At 40.7% G+C, this 17,382-nt stretch overlaps 2 protein-coding genes across 3 annotated transcripts; both read right to left on the bottom strand.

Moving 5' to 3' along the window:
* Positions 1–349: 349 nt before the first annotated feature.
* josd1 (Josephin domain containing 1) lies at positions 350–11,148 on the bottom strand. The gene is made up of 5 exons (XM_061708366.1): positions 11,001–11,148; positions 9,535–10,485; positions 9,302–9,430; positions 4,851–5,045; positions 350–2,899 (listed from the first exon to the last, which is right to left on the bottom strand). Exons 2-5 carry the CDS (start codon positions 9,921–9,923, stop codon positions 2,800–2,802), a joined length of 813 nt encoding a protein of 270 aa, XP_061564350.1. The 5' UTR covers positions 9,924–10,485; positions 11,001–11,148; the 3' UTR covers positions 350–2,799.
* A 1,790-nt stretch (positions 11,149–12,938) lies between these two features.
* On the bottom strand, positions 12,939–17,357 carry LOC133419156 (GTPase IMAP family member 4-like). Of its 2 annotated transcripts, XM_061708172.1 has the most exons (7): positions 17,123–17,355; positions 16,895–16,944; positions 16,415–16,492; positions 15,640–15,690; positions 15,445–15,495; positions 15,312–15,362; positions 12,939–14,649 (listed from the first exon to the last, which is right to left on the bottom strand). In XM_061708172.1, the coding sequence occupies exons 2-7, from the start codon at positions 16,938–16,940 to the stop codon at positions 13,886–13,888; spliced, it is 1,041 nt and encodes a 346-aa protein (XP_061564156.1). In that variant the 5' UTR covers positions 16,941–16,944; positions 17,123–17,355; the 3' UTR covers positions 12,939–13,885. The 2 variants fall into 2 exon arrangements, with proteins under 2 accessions (XP_061564156.1, XP_061564154.1); XM_061708170.1 differs by having other exon boundaries at positions 16,895–17,357.
* Between the last annotated feature and the right edge of the window lie 25 nt (positions 17,358–17,382).

The following is a 17,382-nucleotide window of genomic DNA, read 5'->3' as shown; positions in this document are numbered from 1 at the left end:
GTTTTGCAAAGTCCTTTATTTTATGAAAGATTTTGTTGGTTGAAATTGTGCTTTGAGAACAGCTTTCTGTCCTGTTTTTGTGAAATAGATTCTGGGCTAAATACACTTCTTGTTTTTTATGGATTTTCTGAACTAAACTCATAAGACAAATGAAATAGAAGAGAAAAAAAAAACCAAAACAGTCCCTCCACAGTATTTAGTATAAATGTGTAAAAAATTGTAAATACACACATACATGCACGCAGTACAAACAACAAATATCTGAGTGCAGTTAATCAGCAAAGTAACACGTTTACACCACGGATGGTGAGGGAAGAGACCTTTTGAGCATAAATACTAACCCATAAAATGACATGTAATATACCCACACTTCAGCGTGTACGTAGTGCCAGTATGAGCATTTTATTTTTATGAAAAAATAAAATACAGTGACAATCAGAACCCCTTATGCAGAAAGGACTGACTGGATTGTCATGGCAATAAAGCAAATGCTGAATGCAAATGTGTGACACAGTTCATGATGTGACTGGGTTCGAAACTCTTAACAATTGCTCTGCTGGTTCAGTTCTACTTGGACATAGTGTGACAAAGGTTTACAGACACGGCTGGAGCATTGAAATGTCATTTCCAGATAAGACATGCACCACTGATATCCCACTGTTGCTTGTTAATGAAAGTCAGACTAAAAAAGCAAAAACATCATTAAAGCAGAGTTGCTCCGTGTAATGACTGAGCATCAGCTGTTTCTCCTCTCCACGTGTGATACAGTGGTTCTTTGTATATTTAATCTTGTGAAATGGTCCCAAAATGCACAGTCCCCCTAAACCATTCCAATCAACACATTTTTATGTAAACAAGTTAAGGCCAATATTGTCATACATCTACTGTACAAGCACTTTAACCATTAAGTTGATGAATATGAAAGCTACAAAAACTGAATCTCAGGTAATAAGGCTCATTTCACAAAACCCAATCGCAAAATGTGTCTTAAATCCTCCCAACACTAAAGCTTCACCCATAAAAAGAACACTGATTACTGTATATGACCTGGTGGAAAACGTACTGACTCCCTCGTAGTGTTGGGGTTTGGCTGCTTTCACAAAAGGTGATTTAGAGGAGAAGCCCTGTATCCATGGAGCTCCTGTGCTACAGATGGCTGCTGTGGTGGTGACACTGTGTGTGTGTGTGTGTGTGTGTGTGGGGGGGGGGTGTCTTTATCCAGCCAATTCTTGTTGCTGAAACTTCAAGTCAAACTACTTACTCTGGAGATATATACAATATTATATTCTCTATTGCAAAAAAACAGAGTTTCTGACAAATATCTCCACAAAATGAGAAGAAGGAGTTTCAACATCCATTAATCAGCTAACTATTTTCTGGATGAATCACCTCAGTATGATTCCAGATAAACAAGTGTATATTTTCTGGCTTTAAATGGCTTGTTTTGCTTAAACATAAACAAAAATAAATAAATCAGATTTTGATATATTTCACTGATGAGTTAACAAACTGTCTTTTAGACTGTTATTTTCCTCTATTTTTTTTTAACCGCTTAATCAGGCTTTTCCACAATCTGAAAATGAATACACACTTCTATAGGGGCAGAAGTTTGAACTTATTCTACTTTTGGAACCACAATTCACTGCTCTAGTTTAAACAGCAAGATCTCCAGCCACATGTAATACTATTTAATACCTCAAAAAAAGTCAAGAGTTGGTGAAGACTGATACTGTTCTATTAGAGTGCTTAAATTTATACAGATTTGTTTTTTTTTGCCTTATTACAAAATCATCATCTAGATTTCGGGGCATTCGTTTTTATAAGAAAGATACATAGACTTCCAGTATTAACCTACAGTAAATGGATTATTATCATATGAACAAACTAAAACTAAATTGTTGATTCTCACACGGTGATACAGAATGATTTTTTTTACTTATAGGCAATAATTGTGAATAGTGCAATACTGACAGACTTCACTTTATTGGAGCCGTTCCAGCAAGGACAATTTAAAAAGACTGGATGAATGGCTACTTCTTCCTTAGAAGCAGGTAGAGGCCAACATCCACGAGAGGGAGTACTTGGCTGAGCGTTGCATTGTTTTGTTGCCATATAAAACTGATGTTTTGACAAAGACTCTACAGTAAAGGCTCAGTCCATACGAGAAATGTTTGGGAAGTGCCGAAATACAACGCTGGCTAAGTGATAAACCACCTATTTTGACCTATAATATGAAGAGGAAATAGAAAAGAGGAGTGAGATCCAGTGACACTGATGCTAGGAAGGAAACACAGAGTGAGAACAGAGATTGAGTCACAACATGAAGACAACACAAGGACACATCAGTGAACACCGTAGCCTAAGCAGGGAGACTCACTCCAAGGCTCAGGCATGTAAAGTCAGCATTTTTCTTAAAGCCTAAACTCCCACAAGTTTGGAAATTTAAAAATAAAAAGAAGAAGAAAAATAATCAATGCTTACACTGAAAAATATGCATCAATATGTATAAAAACACATCAGAAGCAGGAAAAAAGTAACATTTTACAAGTCTTAGATGTGTTACGAGAAAGGACTGTGTTTTTTTTTTTTTTTGAGTCTCCCTGTATTTGCCTCCTTCATTGTATCTTACATCCAATAGTGTACAGTAACGGCTGTGTAAACAAAGCACAAGAAAAGAGGCGGGGGTGAAAAACAACTGCTAGTGTGCGTCATTGTGTTTGGCTGTAGACACAACGTTACATCCGCTCCCGTTCATACTGCAACAGGCCCACATCAAGCTGTGACTGGCTGTTCCAACCCTCAGCCGTCAGACCGCCACGTCTGGTGGTTCTCCACCTCTTCTGAGACCACCAAGAGGAGTTCACAGTTCTTCCCTCGCAGCTGCTGGTGGAGAAACTTCCTACATTTATGATAAACATCAAAAGCAAAGAGCACAGTCACGGTAATGTTCTTGAAAATAACACATTTGAATAAATAGTAAAACAACTTTGAATTAAAATCATGCAAATACAGTATAGTATACTAGATTAAAGATGGCCAGAGACTGATGTCTTTGGCCATTTGGGGGCAGTAGAAGAACATTGTTGACATGCTGTCAAACTCAAAGCCACACTATGTAGCAATACAGCGTCTGACCACACAGGGGCAGCATATCACACAGAAGTGGTGTCTTCACTGGAAAACAACTGGCTTTCTTCCAGCTCACTGGCTTGTTCGTTCCACCCATTTACCCATTTTTGACCTAACTGGTGTTGGGCAGAGTCAGTCTAACAATAAATTCTTTGGAAACGCCACAGAGGGTTTTATAAAGCCTGGTGTTATTACAAGACATCAGCACAATATTGTCAGTGGCCCCTTTGTCAAAACAGCAGATGAGGCTATGAATAGCTCAATTAGATGAGCGTTCGCCCTGTGTATGCAGACTATTGGCGCTTTTGCACTAGTACCGCCTTAGCCCGGCTCGGCTCGGCGCAGCTCGTCGCGGCTCCACCCGTTTTGTCCTCGTTTGTTTTTCCACAGCCAGGTGAGAAGTGTGCAGGTTGGGGTGAAGCTGCTGTGACGTACTCGATTGCACAACACCTTTGTTCGTGTCGGCGCTGATGAGAAATCAGATGGAGCCGCGAGCAGCTGAGAAAAAAAACAGCCCGTCTACATCCCTTTTTTAATTCTCTCGACAGCCACCAGGTTTATGAACATCTGCACCTCAGAGTTGGATCACCAAACAGACGTTTGCGCTTTATAATAAAATCGCTGCGAGCCGCCAGTCGCCCTCGCGCTGACTCCCGCTTCCTGATTCAAACGTCTGCCGGCCCCCCGACCAATCAGCTGCCTGTAATGTGATGACGTCGGAAATAGTCCTGGCCCAGCCCGGTTAGAACCTCGCCAGAATGGTTACAGAAAAAGTATCTGCTTGGAGCAGCTCTACCCGCCTCAGCCCCTAGTGCAAAAGCGCAAGACGGGGCCGTGGCGGGTAGGAGCGAGCTCAGGCGGGACTAGTGCGAAAGGGCCATTAATGTCCTGAACGCCTTGCTGCAGGTATTCCCCGTTCTCTCTGCTCTTTTTCCTGTCGCTCTCTACTTTCAATAAAGTCCTCTCGCGCTTGAGCCCCACGCAGGGGACCTAATTTAGCATGTTGAGGTTTAATCTCACTCTTATAAGAAAATGTTTAATAATGTTTTAAGGTAATACCACTGGTGCTTTGGGTTGTAAGGGGGATACTGCATTACCACAAAAAAAGGAAGTGCATATCTCAATGACACAAAGTCAGATTCTATATGATAGAGCATTTCCAATTGATTTCATTGCTGTTTTCTTCAAGATTTCTTCTCCAACTTTTATATTCTAGAGTCAAACTTCACTTTCTCCCTCTCCTGGTATTGCCAAACTAATGTGTGAATCCAATTTAGTCTGGAACTTCTCAGTTCATATTTAATTTACGAAGGGTGCTGTCAATGGCCACAGCCCAAAATGCCACAGAACAGACTCCTCTATGGTTTTATTATTTCACTCAAAGCGCCTGATCTTAGGGAAAAGGTGCATCTGACCCAGATAGTGGGGAACAAGTAAGTTTTATAGTTAGTTTTTCTTTTTACTTTATGACAATATAAATCTTTCACAGAGGTTTGTAGTGATAAAACACCAAAATACACCAAGTATAAAGTGTAACCCTTAGTTGTAAATAATAGCTGATTAATACACTGATTGTAATCAAGCACAAATGGAGGTCTTTACATGAATACGTCTCTGACCTCATTATTTTGTACTTTATGAAAGCAAAAGGAGAACAAAAAACTGTCATGGCTGCAGCTGTCATCGTAGCAGACGTGTGTACACCTGACACTCATTCACACCTGAGCTCGTCGGGATTGCCGATGGGTTGAGGGTTGCGTAGTTTGGAGTCCAGGTTGTAGTAAATCCCTCCCACCTCTCTCACTCCGATCCAGTGCTGGCGTTTGAGCGGCAACCGGAGAGGTCCCCAGCGCAGATTGGACGGTACGTTCAGAATGAAGCCCTCCACGTTGGACAACTCGATGGTGCGTACATCCCTAGAGCAAGAAAGGTAGGATTTATTTACTTAAACTCTCTTTGTTGTGTTTATAATGTAGTATAAAGTTCTATCCTAGCTATAGCTAATACTATTTGTATGCAATGCTGTGTATTTCCTAGACTACATAACTATTTCGCACGTTACAAATTCCTTTGTATTATTGATAATTATCTATTGCACTTTTGTAAGATGACAAAATTAAGGAAGATTAAAAGGTTGGATAATGTAGACAAGAATTTTTTTTCCCCACAGCTTTTATGCCAAGTTTTTCATGATAAAACAAACGAGAGCACAATACATAATTTACCCCCTTAATGCCTGATTTATCATACCTGGTACAAACATTTCTGAGACCTCTCAATCAAAACAATAATAATATTTATATTTTGGGGTAGGTGGCTCAGTTGGAGCGTTCGCCCATTAACCTGAGGGTCAGTGGTTCGAGCCCTAAATCTTCCTGTGTCCACCAAAGTGTCCTTGGGCAAGACACTGAACCCCCAGTTGCTCCTGGCTGTCAGGCCAACACCGTTATATGGCAGCTCCGCAGACAAATGCTGTGTGAATGTATAGGTGAATGTGTACAGTGTAAAGCGCTTTGGGGCTGTAGGAGTACAGCTGGAAAGTGCTATATAAGTGTAAGCCATTTACCATATTTATTCATAGTCCAATCCCCATACATCCGGTGTGCACAGTGCCGGCAGTCAGTTGAATTAGTTTCTAGTGAGGGTTGAACTCCATCAAGGCTGCCCTATGTCAGTGATTCAGTTCATTGTTTTTAAGGACAGGATTTCTAGGTGCAGCCGAGGAGTGTGGGTGGTTGGGTTTGGTGATGAAAATGGGTGTCTGCTTTTTGCAGATGATGTGGTTCTGTTGTCTTCATGAGGCCACGACCTGCAACTTTCACTGGAGCATTTCACAAGTGTGAAGTAGCTGAGATGAGAATCAGCACCTTCAAAGTCGACACCTCAGCCGGAAGAGAGTGCCCTCCCTGGGTCAGGGATCAGATCCTGACTAGGAATGGGCGATATTTTACCGTTCACGATAAACCGTCAAAAAAATTCCCCACGGTAAGAATTTGTCATCTCGCGGTAAAAACGATAAATTCCCATTGATGATGTTTTTGTGTGAAGCTGATTTATGGTTCTGTGTTAAATCCACGCACAAGGTACGTGAAGGAAAGAAGGAAGGAAGGAAGGAACGAAGGAAACAAAGAAAGGAGGAAGGACGAGAGAAAAGAGGAAGGGAAGAAGGAAGGAGAGAGCAGGAGGAAAGAAGGAAGGAAGGGAAAAAAGAAGGAAGAAAAGAAGGAAGGAAGGAAGGGAGAAAACAAGGAAAGGAGGAAGGAAGGGAGAAAAGAGGAAGGGAAGAAGGAAGGAAGAAAGGAAGGAAGGAAGGAAGGAAGGAAGGAAGAAAACAAAGAAAGGAGGAAGGAAGGGAGAAAAGAGGAAGGGAAGAAGGAAGGAGAGAGCAGGAGGAAAGAAGGAAGGAAGGAAGGAAATGAGCCTCAAAGAAAGAAAGAAAGAAAGAAACAAAGAAAGAAAGAAAGAAACAAAGAAAGAAAGAAAGAAAGAAACAAAGAAGGATAATTTCCCGTTGATGACGTTTTTGTGTAACAAACATGGCGGATCTGAGAGCGAGATAGATTTATAGTTGAAAAGGTGGAGTTGAATTGGTATTTTTTTTTAATCATCATTTTTATCGTTATCGGGATAAATGCCAGAAATTATCGTGATACATTTTTTAGTCCATACCGCCCATCCCTAATCCTGACCCAAGTTAAGGAGGTCAAATATCTTGGGGTCTTGTTCACGAATAAGGGAAGAATGGAGGGGGAGATTAACAGCGCGGCGTCGACAGTGATGCAGACTCTGCATCGGTCTGTTGTGGTGAAGAAAAAGCTAAGACGAAATGCAAAGCTTTCCATTCACTAATCAGTCTAAGTTCCTGCCCTCAGCAATGGTCACAAGCTGCGTGTAGTGGCAGAAATGAGTTTCCACTGCAGGTTTAGGGCTCTCCCTTAGCTATAGGATGGATGTATGGTATTCATAGGAGGTACAAAAAATATCAATTAGAAACTGAATATATATTAAACATTTCAAATTAAAAAAAAGGATTTTATTATTTCCTATTTCAGACATTAAAAGGTTAAAACTTTTCCCCACCCCTGTGACTTATAACCTGTACACTTTAACTGAAGATCAAATAAATCTTTTGTTGGGAAAAACATAAAAAACAAAGAACATTCATTAAGCTGGTTGTGTAAGCGTACACAGCCTTAAACTTTTGTTGAAGCACCTTTTGATTTAATCACAGCATTCAGTGTTCTTAGGTACACAGCATCAGTTAAAGAGACTGATTAACAGCAAATAAAGTTCAGTGCTCCTCGCAGGATTTTCCTGACATTTACTCGGTTGTCTGCTAGAGCAAAAGCCGTGGTTATCAGCAGGAGAAGAAAATATGGGACAACAGTGATATTGCAAAGAACTGGATGTACTCCCAACTGGTCTGGGAGGCTATTCTTACCTACTGCACCTACAGTACTTTTAAATGAAGTCTTCACACACAACTGTGATCAAATCCAGTCTGAAACAGCAAAGATCTTTTCTGATGTTTGAAACAGAGTTTGTGAAGCAACACAAATCTTCTATCCATCAAAATTCAAACATAAAAAGTGACAAGAGTTTCTGTACTATTATTTGCAGTAAAAGACAGTATCAAAGACAGTATCATTTGCAGTATCAAACCATGTCTCAAACCTCTGCGGCAAGAAAAGACTTACATCTTTGTTGAATTAACTATTTCTTTTTTACCTACTGCTAAATAAAATTTGACTTTCAAGGCATCAACTAGCACAAGCGTCTAAACTAATTTATGACCTGGAGAGCTGTTTTTGCCAGGTTAAATTCTTTTAAAAAAGGATAATGACAGCATTCAATGTTTTTCTGTGTTCTCCTCGTCTCCCAAGAACAGCCAACATTGTAGCCGTGTAAAATCCTCCTGTGATCGCATTAAAATAGTTATGCTGCTTCTTTTTTGGTCACTTGATTAAGGATAGCAGTGATCTAGCTCCTGTTTGGGCCAAACCATAAAGACAGGAATTCATTTCATCAATACAGCAAGTCTGACGTGCTCTTGTCAACGGTCATATAAGACTGATAATGAAGATAAAACTATCTTTAAACCTTTGTCAACTGATGGAACTGTTGACTAATCAAAGATATCATTCAAAACGCAGCCGATTAGCTGGATGACATTCAGCAGAAGACACAGCAAACTCTTCAAAGAACTGACCTCATGTTTACATTCTGACATTTGAGTTTGTGCGCTGAACCGTAGATCTCAGGATTGTTTGGAAAATGTCCTGTCTACATGTGTACTTATACGTGATAAGAAACAGCAGACAAGCAGCAAAAGACTAGGGAGCCAAGTAAAATTGTTTATCTTCAAATACGATACCCCTGACCAACCCCGTTTAGAGTCATGTGAAAAAGAAAGCAACCCTTTTTCAAAGTAGCCTTCTTTCAGAGTTAAAGTTGTATGTATCAGACAATTAAAGAAAAAAAAAAATCACTTTATCCATACCAGATGTTCAAATTAGGTAAATACAACCTATGAACAACAACACAATGCAATTATGTTTTCCTAAGTTGTTATTGCACTGTAATGAGATATTACAGCATCATCAATTTAACAAAAGCTTAGCCAAACTGTAAAAGTAGTACGTGGAAAATCTAAGCACAGATCATGATTCGTACAACCACTTCAGCAGCAGTTCCTGAAAGACGTTTTCGGTTTGATCTTATCAGTCGCCCACACTATTATGAATGAATTTCAGGCACTTCTTCACAATGTTGCTTCAGATCAAGCAGTTTTACGAGTATTTGTATACAAGCATCCTGTTTTCTTCACAAAAAAAAAAGCTATGCTTGCATACTCTAGTTGTTCCTAATTGTAGTGCCATTAACTTCAACATTTAATTGGTTGATAGTCTAAATTTGGGCGCTAACTTCCTGGTACGTCCACTACAGAGAAGATTGGCAACTGTCTTGAATATTTCCTGCTTGTGAATAATTTTGCTCACCTTGATCAACTCCTACTTGTTACAGTGTAATTATTCATCTGATGCTGTTTTTACGCAATTATAACACCAGGTATTGACAAGATATCTTAACATGAAAAGGTTTAGAGTATAAAAAGTGAATATTATTTTTCATATGACATGAACAATAATAAAAAAGGAACATGCCTACATACCTTCTTTTATCCCACCAAACTGCCTCAAACCCTCGGGTCTGCAGTGCAGCCATGATGACGTTCACATCATAGTTCCCATTTCCCAGCATGCTCTTTTTGTGAGGTGTCACCATAGTGCTTGAGGATAACCTGCAACAGGTTGACAACAGGAATCATTCACATACTGAAGAAAAAAACCCCAAGCATTTCAAATATATACGTTAAGAAGTGCGTTGGTTTGCCAGCTTCCTCACCTTTGGTATATCTCCTGCAGCGTGTCCCGACTGAAGGCTGTCCCATCCTGGAAGACGTTATTAAGCGCATGTAGTGCGCAAAGTTCCCTCCGCTGCTTCTCATGATAAATTGCTGGAGATGTCAAAGAAGGTCTGGGAGGAGCTGGTGCGGTGAGGGAGGAAGAGGAGGATGAGAGTTCTTGCTGAGGCTGCTGAATATCTTTGGGATCCCTGCACCTCTTCTCTGCTCCTTCTCCCACTGCAACTTCCCCTCCTCCTCCTCCTCCTCCTCCTGCTCCTCCTCCTCCTCCTTTCTGTTTGCTGACCTTCCACGGCATGCAGCCCAGCTCCTGCAGGCCACCTCGCCCCTTCTCTTTCCACTCACCGGCAGGATACGGAGCACTTCCCATCCCTGGACATTCACCAATGCGTCCTCCTCCGGCTCCACCACTACCGCCACAACTGCCACTTTCTGGACTTCTACATCGGTAGCACAACAACAGTTGCCATGGCAACCTCTCAGCCTCTTGGAAGAGAGGAGCTTGTGTTTTAGCTGTGCACAGTCTTGGGAAAGGGATGGAAGGGTGAAGGGGGAAAGCTGCAAAAAAAAAAGGAAAAAAAAAAAGAAGAAAGCAATACCGGCTCTCTTGAAAGTATATATATATGTATTTATGGAAAGTGGAGCTCAGGACAGGCTTATCGGCATAGAAAGATATTCTAGATGCTCCCTAATGAGATATTAGTCCTCCAGCAGCATCACAGCGCATCCATCAAACTGTCACTACTCCCTTGTGTGTTTGTACTTCCTCCATCCTCTGCGTGTGCGTGTTGACAGTTTTCTCCACCCAATCAGCAAGCCGGCTGTTTTGCATTTCTTTCCCTCATTAGACTGCTGACCATGGAGCTTCAGTTCCACTGGGACGGATGTTACGAAGGTTTAACACAGATCAGAGGAGGATACCTGATGAAGCCCTGAAACACAGAAAGGAAAAGTTACATCCTCACTTTAGTCTGAAATGGTTTGATCACTTAAAATCCTCACAAATCCCCATTTGAACTTCAAAGAAAGTCCTAAAGGAGATCCTAAAAAACAGCCTTGCTGGTTAAGACACTTCAAATCAGAGCTGTTGATGGGGATAGATGGATAAGACAACATTACGTAAATCTCCAGTCTGGTCTTGGTCAGCAGAGCCCAGAAAGAGCAGAAAGTAAACATTTACAGGACTAAATAGAGGAAACAAGCTGTTCAGTGTCCTCGCTAAATCTGACAACACCAATCACACACTGGAGAGCTAACACCCGTGTTAAAACGGGCTGTAATACTGAAACCACACACGTAGAAGTGCCAATAATCCATGTTGGCAGAAGCTGTTTGGATGTTTTTAGTCTTGTGGCTCTTCTACGTGACTAACGTCTACTGGGCAAACACTAACACAACACCTCCTTTTTACGCCCTCTAACTTCATTTTCTCATCATGACCACCTACCCGACCGCCTGCCAGCGATGGCTGGACAGCCGAAGTGTTGTAAACCGGCGTTAAAACGGAGTCTGCTGGTTCCGTCTTCATTAAAAGAGCTGTTTAGTTGTTCGTCTTGACCACTTTTTTCCTGTTGTGGATCTCGGCGTCTCTTTTCTCCGTCTGTGCAGTCGCGGACATGCGCAGTGGCGTTTTCCAAGGTGCGTTCACTGTCAGCAAGGACGTCAGGAGAAGTCCCTCCCCTGAGACTGCGAAACCACACTTATCCTCACTGGAGATAAAACATTCCTCACATTGAGGTTTACTCATCTTAAAAAAAAAGAAGAAATAAAAAGTTGTATGAAATTTGATCTAGAAACGCATACATATATATTCTAAACAGATCACATTACCAATAAACCACTTCCTAATGAATTCAGAGATAATTATCACCAGTACTCGAGTTGTAAAAAAAAATCAGAGGGGATGGTGGATTTTATCATATGGGGACAGATAATTTGTGCTGAATACAAATAATATAATATATTACAAATAATAGCACTGACCAAAACACCTGTAGGAATACTGCAGGAATGACATAGGAGGAGTTGCAGCCTTCTGTAAGTTTTAAATATCCACTGGGCTTACATCACATCAAATACATCAAAAGACACAAATAAAAAACAGTTTTCTGAACTTATCAATATGACTCTGTCCTTCACAGGATAAGTAAAATGGGTCACTGCAAAAACTCAAAATCTTAACAAGAATATTTGTCTTATTTCTAGTTAAAATGTCTAATTTTATTTAAAAAAATCTCATTACACTTAAAACAAGACTCATCATTGGAAAAAACAACAATTTTCACCTGTTTCAAGTAGATTTTCACTTAAAATAAGTAGAAAAATCTGCCAGTGGAACAAGACTTTTTTGCTTGTAATGAGAAGATTAATCTTGTCCCACTGGCAGATTTTTCTACTTATTTCAAGTGAAAATGTACTTGAAACAGGTGAAAATTGTCAAATAAGTTATTTTTCTGGTGTTATTTTTCTGGTGATGACTCTAAATGTTAAATAACACTAATACCACATTCATTGATGAAATGACATAAGGGATGGAAAGGGGGGATGGCAGTTTTACAGGGGGATGATTTGGACCGTTTTTATTTCAGGGGGGATGCCATCTCCCCTCATCCCCCCTCAATTTGAGTACTGATCATCACTATCTGGCTCTTCCAATAACTGACAACCCTTTTTCTAATTAGCTTTATTATTTGGGTGATCGTTTTGGTTTACCCTCCTGATCTGCATATGTAGTACAGCTATTAAACACACACATCCACACATATGTATAAGTGAACAAACTCAACTTGTCACCCTGGAGGAGGTGGTGGAGAACAGGATTCTGGCAAAACCGCTGGCTATCATGGACAATCCCTCTCACCTCCAGTACAAAACACCGGACACGCTGAAGAGCAGCTTCAGCAACAGTTTCATTCAACCCCGCTGCTCTAAAAGGAACGATACAGGAAATCATTCCTACTTACTGCAATTAGGCTTTATAACTCATCCACCTCTGTCAGCCACAATCTCACACCCGGACTAAATCTGCCTGTCACCTTTGCACTCTGACCTTTGCACAGCACCTTACCTATTTATCTTGTATTTTTCAAGTGTCCTTGTTCCATTCTCTTTTTTTTTTCCACCTCAGTATTTTATTCTATTGTACTTTATTGAATTCATACCCGACTGCTATGACAAAATTTCACCTTGCAGATGAATAAGGTCTATTTATCTACCTATCTACCTACTTACCTACCTAAGTGTGCATATGTGTATACAGTATGTATGTACAACCCCAAATAAGGCTAGGACGCTGTGTAAAATATTAATAGAAAAAACAAAAAACGAATGCAATGAGAACATATCATTCATGGAAAACATTGAAATATTTTTAATTTGATATCAACAACACATCGCAATACACATTTCAACATTTTAATATATAAATAAAACAGTAGCTCTTTCTTTTACTCATAAGGCAACTGGAAAAGTGACTCCAAACAAGTCCTATTTACTCTATGTACGTCCGAGAAATAAATAATCAGATTTTTTGCAATCAGATTAATCACAAAAACCTAAAGTTCTATCAGTTTTGTTTTTAACATCAAATGAATGGTGTTCATGTTGTCATTTTAAACCACATTTTCAGAGACGGTATTAATGGCCCCACTGTTTGATAGTGTGAAGGGATGAAAAATCTGTGTGTTTTGATTTTGATAACTTAAAGGTAAAAGGAGACTTGACAGCCGACAGCTCCACGTAATCCTGCACCTCCGAGCTCCACATACTGTTATATCCATAATAATGTTATTATACATGTTTGGGGCCAGCCAATGAAGCTAGTTTATTATTAAAGATAATTCCATCTACATGAAACAGATAAGATTAAATTTGTGTTCAATATACTATTCTTGAACCATTTATAGGCTATTCCTGAGACATTGGAATAAACACAATAATCTGAGCGGCACGACTGAACTCAAGTCCCTATATAAATTTAGTTCGCTTTCTCTGGTCATCTTTAAAGTTTTAAAGCCTATAAATAATGAAGTCTGTGGTGAACTCTGTGGGAGGGCAAGGCAGAGATGCATGCTGCAGAACCACAAGTTATAGGAGCACAAAAAGGAATAAAAGTACATTGAACAACAACAATACCCAACCAAAGTATCTGCAGCATGTTGAAAACTGTACGGCAACCTGTGGCATATATATCTACACAGTTGTAAACCGACAAAAATACCTCCTTGACAATCACTTCTCTCAATTCATCCTAAACCATATTTTGATCCCACCCAGCATTTCTTTTACAGAGACTCATGAAAACACAAAGATCACCTATTTCTTCCCCCTTATTCAAACGTGTCCCAGTTTTCCGGCCAGTGTAGAGGACATGTCAGCCAGCAGTTCCTCCTGGAGGTGGTCCTCCCTCCTCTGCAGCTCATGGACAAAAAGCCCCTGGAGCTCTTTCATCTCCATCACACGCCCCACCAGATGCCTGCGCAACACGCTCTGCGCCTGTGGCGGGAGGTCTGGCCCCTCTTCCACGAGCACTGGTGTCTGGCCACACATGGATACGGCCCTTTTCAGACTCCCTGCATCGGACTCCATCAGCTCATCCACAGTCTGCTTCCCACCCAGGCGGTCTACATGAGTTAGCACTGGGATGATGTGTCCTGTAACCCCCTCTCCGAACAGCTTCATGGTGGCTTGGACGGCTTGGACGGCATCACTTCCCACGCTGGAGCCGGCAGCCCGGATCACCAGCAGAAAGGCGTGTGGGCCAGGACTCGTGAGCTGCAGACTTCTGAGAGCTTCCCTGGCTCTTCTGTCGTTTTCCAGTGATGTTCCCAAAACATCTGGGGTGTCAATCAGTGTAAGCTCCCGTCCGTCCATGACTCCCCTCCGTCTAGTGCTCACCATTAGAGCATCCACAGATGCCCTCACCTCTCTACTGCCCAACAGAGAGTCTGCTAGAGAGGTCCGTCCTCCGCCTGCAGGCCCCAGGAGGATCAACCTCAGGCCCGGTTTGTTGGAGGTGCTGGAAGGTTCCCCTGTTAGGTTCGGAGCACTGCCACTCGTCGGATCTCTCTGAGACTCCGAAAATCCTGCTATGGACCCTACAGAGGTTGTTTTTAGAAGAAAAAACAAGCAAAATGAGTAACTACGTTAGTGTGTTATCAGAGCCATTGTATTAAAATTCTTCTTTGATCTGTTTTCTTGTCAGGCTGGATGATCAAATTTACTGATGCCAATTTAGAGTCTAACTAAAGTAAGAGGTGGAGCATCTCATTTATTGAGCAAGCCATTATATCTTAAGCATTTATTGGCAAATAGATACTTGAATATAAAGAAATATGTGTATTATGAGACATGTAGAGACTGACGGTGTAGACTGACAACAAAATTAGACTTATTTCTGTTAAAAAGAGACAATGATGGAAAAATTAGGTAGAAATTTGGGGGGTTAGATAGAGAGAGGGGGGGGGGGGGGGGGGGGGGGGGGGGGGGGGACAAAGGAAATAAAAATGAGCAAATGAAATGAGCTGTGATGGCTTTGGTGATAGCAACCAACCACTTGAGCCTGGAGGAAAATGCTGCAGAAGCAGGATATTAGCAGTGAATTAAAATTGAAATGTCAGGCTTTACAAAGCAATCCTCATGCTTCATTTTGATTTAACCCCCTTTCCACATGCTGTCATGTTGTTGATCATTTTCACTCATCTGTCTAGCTTCATTAAAAGTGTGAAGAGCAAAGATTACGTAACAGAAACGCACTCACGGGCAAAAAAACGCCAAATCCGAGACAGCCATTTCATCAGGCGTTGGATTCCTGAGACAAGAGTGGAAAAATCAGCTTCATAAAGTGACAAATTGCTGTTTGTGTGCTACCTTGAAATGAAAGCATCTGGTACCGCGGAGGGTCCTGACGAGGTGGCTCACCCAGCCCCACAGAGCCGACAGACCTGAGGGAGACGCACATGGCTCCATTATTTCATCTCATAACACGCAACCATCAGTATTCTAACTGGCTTCGTTTTGATGATGTGAACGGCACAAAATCAGACCTTATAAGCAGCAAAAAACAGGGTCTGTGTAAATAAACTGACCAGTCAGAGAGCAGAAGACACGAATGGGCCACCGGACCAGAGCTGGGAGAGCTGCGAGGAAATCAGACCCAGAAAGATATTACTGTATTGATTTTTCATTCATTTAATACAATATGATGATTCTTAGTTGATTAAAAAAAAAACTTGTTCGGTCAAAACTGATATTTAAAAGAAAAGGCAAAAACCTGAATGCAACTACGGTTTTATTTCTGCAGATTTATATCATGTTGTCCAACATCAACAGATATTTATTAAAATCTCTTTTATTTAAAATAATTTATTTTTAAAACATTTTGTTTATAACCTGCGTTTACAGATGGAGGTTCATTATTATTATGTAAATTTAGATTATAAATCCCCATTACTTGGAGCCCCTTTAAGGTTAATTACTCCTTGTTCCTCCTGTATTTAATATCTGGAAGGTTGCAGGTGAAATAACAGGTTAGAAGTGCATATAATTACATTTATACAAGTAATCCATGGAGATATGGATGGTGTAGTCTATACAGCCGTGTTAAAGAAATTATTTTCAAGCCTTGACAACTGCAGCTTCCTAAATGACTGAAAACCAGACTGACTGTGGGAATAAAGCATTGAACAATCTTTGTGCTGGTAATGGGATCTTGGATCGGAGGGTGAATGTGCACAGGTCTGCAAGATGCTGGTTAAGATGTTGTGTTTGTCCTCACTGAAATGAATACCGTAGTGTTCGATAAAAAGTGCATGAACATCTTTTGTTGGTGAAACTGAGTGTCGGTGTGGATGTGTGACTGACTCTGAGAGAATCTGTAGAGGAAATACCCCACCACGGCAAACGCTCCCATCTGCGCGTTGTTGCTGCTCAACCACCAATCTGGACAAAAACACACTAGTGTTGCTGTGCAGGTCACAGCATCATTGGATTTACCTTTCACCCACATTTGATATGTAAAATGACCTTAAAGACCTAAGAAAAGAGTGTAAAAGAAAGAAGGTACTTGTACAACCAAAGCTCAGCCTTTACATTTAAAGTGATAAAAAAAAGACAAAATGCTTCTTTTCAATATCCTGAAATTGAAATTTAGAGGCTTATAATTATTTCAAAACTTATGTTACACATTAAAAATAGAAGAATCGTTTGATTTTTGCCACCATAAAGACACAATATTAGCGGGTGAGTTTTTTTTAAAAAAAAGTAATTTTTTGGTCATATTAGTCATAATTAGTCTTTTTGTCAGCCGAGGTGCAAATGATTTTCTTAAACTTTCCGTCTCACCCGGAGCAGCATCCCCAGCGTTCTCGTGTTCACACTGACACTCCATTTCTCTGTTCAAAAACACCATTACAAAGTCGGTAACGTCATACTTTAAACCAGAAAGTTAAAGCAACAGGAAAGGATTTCTTCACAAGTAAATGTTCAATATGTAGCAAAACGTCCAAGCAAGAGTTAAGGAAACAATAAATCTTTACTCTATCACTGGCAAAGTATTCAGCGAGTCATTACCTGATGAGGTCCAAGTAACCTCTGCGGGGAAGTCCTGCTACTTTTAATTCAATCACTACCAAACTGACGCAAACAGCACGTGGTCAAAGTCTCGTGTGATCCTTCTTCCTGCTGCGGCTGATACATTTGCCTGCCCTGGCCTGCCCTCAGCAGGAAAACCGCTTCTATTTCATCTTGCAAAACAATGAGGTGAGAAAGTCCAAGTATGCAGATAATGCCAGGCCTCACAGGGCACACCTTCCTCTCAGCTTCAAGCAGAA

Source organism: Cololabis saira, chromosome 19 (assembly GCF_033807715.1).
Source record: "Cololabis saira isolate AMF1-May2022 chromosome 19, fColSai1.1, whole genome shotgun sequence".
In the NCBI taxonomy this organism is placed as follows: domain Eukaryota; kingdom Metazoa; phylum Chordata; class Actinopteri; order Beloniformes; family Belonidae; genus Cololabis; species Cololabis saira.
Note: the sequence above shows the minus strand (reverse complement) of the source record. Positions and strands in the feature narration are given on the sequence as shown.

Coding starts and splice junctions, on each gene's coding strand:
- LOC133419156 (XM_061708170.1), bottom strand. CDS start 16,961: ATGGTGTTTTTGAACAGAGAAATGGAGTGTCAGTGTGAACACGAGAAC. Junction 16,493..16,894: donor CGCTGGGGATGCTGCTCCGG/GTGAGACGGAAA, acceptor GTTTTTGTCCAG/ATTGGTGGTTGAGCAGCAAC. Junction 15,496..15,639: donor TGTCTTCTGCTCTCTGACTG/GTCAGTTTATTT, acceptor CGTCTCCCTCAG/GTCTGTCGGCTCTGTGGGGC.
- josd1 (XM_061708366.1), bottom strand. CDS start 9,923: ATGGGAAGTGCTCCGTATCCTGCCGGTGAGTGGAAAGAGAAGGGGCGA. Junction 9,431..9,534: donor CTGCAGGAGATATACCAAAG/GTGAGGAAGCTG, acceptor AACCTGTTGCAG/GTTATCCTCAAGCACTATGG. Junction 2,900..4,850: donor GGCAATCCCGACGAGCTCAG/GTGTGAATGAGT, acceptor TCATAAATGTAG/GAAGTTTCTCCACCAGCAGC.